Genomic DNA, 6,000 nt, shown 5'->3' on the forward strand with positions numbered 1-6,000 from the left:
TTACAAATTTTTAGGTACATAAAATAGCTCTTCAGACAGGTATAACCAATGTAGCATTCAACCTCATATGAACAGAACAAGACCAGAAATGGAGCTAGTTTAGACTAGCAGTTAAGGTGCCAGGCTAGAAAGTGGAAGACTCTGAGTTCTAGTTCTGCCTTAGGTGTGAAACCCAGCTGGCTGACTTTGAGTCAGGCCTTCTCTCTCAGCCCAACAGGGGTTGATGTTTTAAGGAATTTAGGAGAAAGAAGGAGTATTATGTATAGGTTCGCTGCCTTGAGCTACTTATAAAGTAATAAAGGCGGGATAAAAATTTAATAAATAAATAGGGAAAAAACAATGTGTGAGAGAATATCATTTAAACATGAGTAGGTGAGCTTTTCTATCACCATTGCATCTTCCAAGGTGTTGTTGTATAGATGCCTTCATATTACATATTGTACACTACATAGGTTGCCATATGTTAACTGATACCATAATATCAATTAAAATCAGTTATATTATACATGTTATCATTATGTTAGTCATAGACTTTACATGCTTGTCAGAAGAGGCTTCTTCTCAGGCAAGAAAGAAAGAATGATAAAGAATGATAAATGATAAAGGCCTTGGGGGAGAAAAAACTACATTTTTATAAATGAATTTAAATGTCATAGTTTTGTATTCTTATGGGTTTTTTTAAAATTTTCTGGATAATGCTCTTTAAGGAGGGGTCTGTATTGCACAGTTATATAAAACAATAGGTGCTGTTTAGATTATTTGTGTAAGACAGAAATAGAGAACAGCAGTTTGCATTAATGCTAATCTTCATATTACAACACAATGTGTAATGTGAATGTATCACTGCTCAATTTGCTACAGTGATACAACAGTGATACAATCTGCATTCCCAATCTTTTCTGATTTTCCATTAACAAATTATTCTCCCTGTTAAACTGAATATGGAGAAATAACATTTTTTCCGTTGTTCTTAACATTTCTTGCTGATGTGTACTACTGCAAGTACATAAAAAATATACAAGCTATTTTGTTTTGTTTTAGGGACAGAATGTATGACCAGAAATATGCTGGGTAGAACTTATAATTATAGTATTATGTTTCCAGAAACCATAGTACAGCTTTCTTCACCACCATTCTGCTGCAGCTCTCCCCTCCCCCCTGTTTTATCTAGAGGCTTAGCCATTTTGAATTGGTACCAACCTCTTCTGCGATGGGTACTGCTTCCAGGAATGGAATTATATTGGTGGGGCTGCCATATGCGGTGTTTAATTAAATGCAAACAGTAATCCAAGTCTACTGCAACAGAGACCAGAAACTATGCCATACTTATTCCAATAATTATTTCTGAGATACTTTAAAGATTTTTGTTGTACATGCATGACATGCTTAATGTTACAGTTTGTATTGGAATGCAATTCAGATGATCACATGTTTGTTCCCTCCTTTAAACTAGACATTCTGGTTTTTTTCCCCTTCCATGCATATCCTTGTTGTTGTTTTAATGAATATCCTTTTTACCATGTGACCATAAATGTAGTTAGTTGAGTGCTGTTGCTAAATAGTGAAACACTGTGTCCAATTTGCTAATTGCTGTTTGATAGGCAAGTGAAATGCTTGCTGGATTGATAGTTCCCACAGAGCTTATATATTTTATTTTGATTTCATTAATTCCATTCCCTTGGCAATTTCATTGGGAAATGCATATTAGTGCACATTTGTAAGCTGTCCTCAATTTGGAAGAGATTGGAAATATGCGTTCATTAAAAGTAATGTTTAGCAAGATTCAAATATTTGCTTTACAAAATAAACAGCAATGGAAGAAACTTTTAAATTGCATACACATTGTTTGGTTTAGATTTGTGCCCAGAAACTGAAAGTACTTTTATGTCTGAAATATGGCATACAATTCCTTTTCCCCCCAAAACTACCCTTCTATAAGTTCAGTAACAGTAGTTACTGTACTCATATATTTCCTTCTTAACAAGCATAGCTAGTCCTCATTTAGTGATCACAATTGGAAGCAACATTTGGTTATCAAGTAAAGTGGTCATAAAGTGAAACCATAACTATGCTTATGAATTTACTTCAGTTTACTCTTTTTTTACACAACAGTTTACTCTTGTGAAGGTTGTAAATATTAGGACTGGTGAAAAATTTTCATCACTGTTGTAAGTGTGGTCGCTATCTGAGGCAGTCACTAAATGAGGACTACTTTATTATCTTTTTCGTATTGGGATGCAAAATAAGTCCTTATCTAGAGAGGCTAGTAACTTTTTCCTGTTTTTCCCAACTCACAACTACAGATCCAAAAGGAAAGTCCTTGGCCGCAAAGATTCTGAAGAAGATCACGCTGCAAATCATTCTCCATCGCCTCCAGTCACACCTACCAGTTCTTCCCCAAACCTGCTTTCCCTGAGGCAGGCAGGGTCAATTCAGAGAAATATTCGCAAGAGCGCCACCAGCAATGACAACTTCAAAGCGCTGCTTCTTAAAAAAGGGAGCCGCTCTGACACCAGTTCTCGTATGTCCGCAGCAGAATTGCTAAAGAATACAGACCCAAGATTTCAAAGAGGTAAAGTAGATTCCATAGGGGATCTGAGTGAGAGCATAGTGGCTTCTCCGACCAAGACCAAAAGGCCTCAGGAGGAATGGGCCAAGAGTGAAGGCCTGATGCCAAGGAGTCTGTCTGTCTCCAGCACAAGATACAGCAGATCTCGAACCCCGCCCTCTGCCGCAAGTAGCAAGTATAGTGCTCGAAACCGGATCCAGAGTAGCCCTATGACTGTTATCAGTGAGGGTGATGTAGAAGTAGTTGAATCTGCAGAAAACAGAACTCGCAGGTTTTCAGAAGAGGAACCACCCGATGTATTTGAGAGTGATGATACGGATAGTAATGAAAATAGAGACTCTACTGAGGTTGACAACATGCTCAAGGACTTGTTATCTTAATGGGTAACACAGAATGCCCTTGGTTTTTTTTAATATTAGCATTTAAACTAAAAAAAAAAAAGTTTAAATGAGGTTTAAGGTGCTAGACTTTCATACGTAACCAGTAAAGCATCGAGTCCAAGTATAATTTAGGGTGAATTTGTGTATGGGATACTGTATAGATGATGCAGTACACTGATATTTTGATCAACTCAATTGGACTGACTTTTTTGTTTGAAAAAAGAAACTAGTCATCAGACCTCTGCATTCAAGCCTTAATAACAAGAAGTAATGACAGTTCTTGGATTCTAGTTTGAGCATGCTTTTTTATTTTTCCTTTTTTGAGAGTGTAAAAAACTAAATAAGTCTGCAAAAAATAAACGGGAAGCTTCTATGGTGGCAGTAACTTTTTAAGTATTATATTTATAAAACTTAGTAAACTTTCCGCAGGGACTATTTGAAAGAAATGTGCAGCCTAATATTAGTTAGCAGGACTGGCATTGTCCCACTGCTGCTTCTGATGAGATCTAATCTCCTCTTATGAGCTAACCATGTCCTAATAATACAACAAGGGTTTAAATTTTAAAAATTACATCGGAGTGGGGGACACTTGTGATACAGAAGTGACTGCTGTGCAGCCATATTACAATCCATCTGCTTGGACTTACAGAAGCCATTTATTCTCTGTGGTTTCTCTGAATACGGTTTGAGGTATCCTTTTGGAGACCTAAAATATTTGCTGACTTATAATGGGGATGTAGATATATTCAGGGGAAACATAATAAGCAGCTATTAATGTTTCGATTTTAAAGTAAATGCAACATTGGAGAACTTACACCATAGAACTGTGAAGAATGTTTTCCTTTTCTATTAAACTGTATTGTTAGCTTTTGTTTGTCAAAAGGGAGAAGAGCTTTGAATAACATATCACTTGAAAGTTTCAACAGTAACTTGTTTTTTTGTTACCAAAGAGTGCACTACAATTACTTTTACTTTTTAGGAATAGCCAGCATTTCCTCTTTCTGGGGAAATAACACTGCTCATTTAGAAGACTTAATGTTTATTAAGATTTTATCATTGATTAAAAAAAATTTCTTCCTTGTAAAGAAAACTACAGACAAAGTAACTGCAGTTTTGCTCAGTTTTGTAAAGAAGCTTTTAATTTTTGAAAAGGAATTTTGCATAAGTTGATAGTCTGTAAGGTTTTTATAATATTTGTACATAATGGAAGTTCTTAAGGTAATTCTTGTTTTCTCAGAGTTTGGAATTTCTACATTTTTAGATGTTAAGAAAAATCCTGTATGTAGATAATTTATTTTGATGAAAAACACTTGACTCCTTTTTTGCCCTCCATCTCTATATTGTTAATACTGTATATTTCAGGGGTCTTCATCAACTGAAGAAGATGATGGAGACAATGCTGTGATTCTGCTTTAATAAACAAGGCTGCCATTTGTCATCTTACTCGAGTTAATGACCATTCATGTTTCCATGCAACATCTCTTTAAATAAACATTAGCAAAGGATCATATTGGGAAATCCAGATGCTATCATTAAAGTGTATTTATTAGATGGTGCTTATATCTCTCGTGTTTGATTTTCCTCTTAAGAATGATAATCCACATAATCGGAAAGATCCAAAAGGAAAAAAAGAGAACATTCCATGTATTCACTTTTGAGTTTTTATGGGGAGAGTAGCTTTGACATTTGCAATAATATCCATCATTTCCAAAAACACCGTGGTTGCTGTGAGGGTGTATCAGCATGGTATGGCTTTTTTAAACAAAAAACACCCCTGCATTTTAGTTCCAAAACTTAAGATAAAATTAACCATGTTAAAACTATGTATCCACCTTGGTCTGCCTAGCTTGACTGAGAACTCTATTGCTATTTCAATCAGAATCGATCTGGAAGGGACCTTGGAGGTCTTCTATTCCAACCCCCTGATCAAGCAGGGGACCCTATACCATTTCAGACAAGTGGCTATCCAGTCTCTTCTTAAAACCTCCAGTGATGAATGTCTGTGGAGATTCTTAGTCATCCAGGTCATGGTTTCCCCAAAGATGCTTTTTCAAGAGGCAACTGGACTTTCTGGTTTTTCTTTAAAGATATTTTGCTTCTCATCCAAGAAGCTTCTTCAGCTGTGACCCACCACCCAGTCAGAGCTGAAGAAGCTTCTTGGGTGAGAAGTGAAATATCTTCGAAGAAAAAACAGAAAGTCCAGTTGCCTCTTGAAAAAGCACCTTTGGGACCCCAGCGATGAAGCACCCACAACTTCTGAGGGCAAGCTGCTCCACTGGTTAATTGTTCTTACTGTTATGAAGTTTCTCCTTAATTACAGGTTGCTTCTCTCCTTAACTAGTTTCCATCCATTGTTTCTTGTCTTGCCCTCTGGTGCTTTGAAAAAGAAGTTGACCCCCCTCCTCTTTGTGGCAGCCCCTCAAATACTGGAATACTATCATGTCCCCTCTAGTCCTTCTTATCTCTAGACTAGCCAAACCCAAATCCCGCAACCATTATTCATGTTTTTGTCTCCAAAAACATGTTTAACCATCTCAGTTGCTCTTCTTTGCACTTTTTCCAAAGTCTCAACATCTTTTTTATAATGTGGTGACCAAAACTGGATGCAGTATTCCACGTGTGGCCTTACTAAGGCTTTACAAAATACAGACATGATATTCTTCCGATTAAAATCGGAATTCTGATTTTTTTGGGAATCGCCCCCCCTTTCCCTTCCCCTTCTTCTCCTCCTTCCTCCCTCGGAGGCCTCCCAAGTCAGGAGTTGCTGGCGCTGGTTTGCAGTGGTTCCAGTCTCCGTTAGCCCAGGAAGGAAAGGCAAAAGGAAGAGCTGCGGCGGCGCTTTGCAACGGCAGCAGTGGCTCCTGGTTTTGCCTTCCTTCCCGAGGCAACGCGGGACTGGAGCCGCGCCGGCGGTAGCAACTCCTGACAACCCCAGCCGGATACCTGAGCGGAGCCCGGGCGGTGCGAGTGGAGCCCGGTGGGCGGGCGGGCGGGAGAGCGGAGGCCGCTGAGCGGCAGGAAAAGGGAGCTGGGCAGCGATTTCTTGGCGCG

At 38.3% G+C, this 6,000-nt stretch overlaps 1 protein-coding gene across 7 annotated transcripts in view; it reads left to right on the forward strand.

The window, feature by feature from the left end:
- NHSL1 (NHS like 1) overlaps positions 1 to 4,392 on the forward strand; it is a 169,620-nt gene extending 165,228 nt beyond the window's left edge. For all 7 annotated transcript variants that reach the window (XM_087970934.1, XM_026666173.2, XM_026666174.2 and 4 more), the window contains one exon: positions 2,304 to 4,392. In XM_087970934.1, coding sequence (XP_087827060.1) covers positions 2,304 to 2,949 — 646 coding nt within the window. In that variant the 3' untranslated portion in view covers positions 2,950 to 4,392. The remainder of the gene's footprint in view (positions 1 to 2,303) is intronic.
- The last annotated feature ends 1,608 nt before the right edge of the window (positions 4,393 to 6,000 follow it).

This window comes from Notechis scutatus, chromosome 1, assembly GCF_049901735.1.
Source record: "Notechis scutatus isolate UNSWTSFEM ecotype Mainland chromosome 1, rNotScu1.2, whole genome shotgun sequence".
NCBI classification, from domain to species: Eukaryota; Metazoa; Chordata; class Lepidosauria; order Squamata; family Elapidae; genus Notechis; species Notechis scutatus.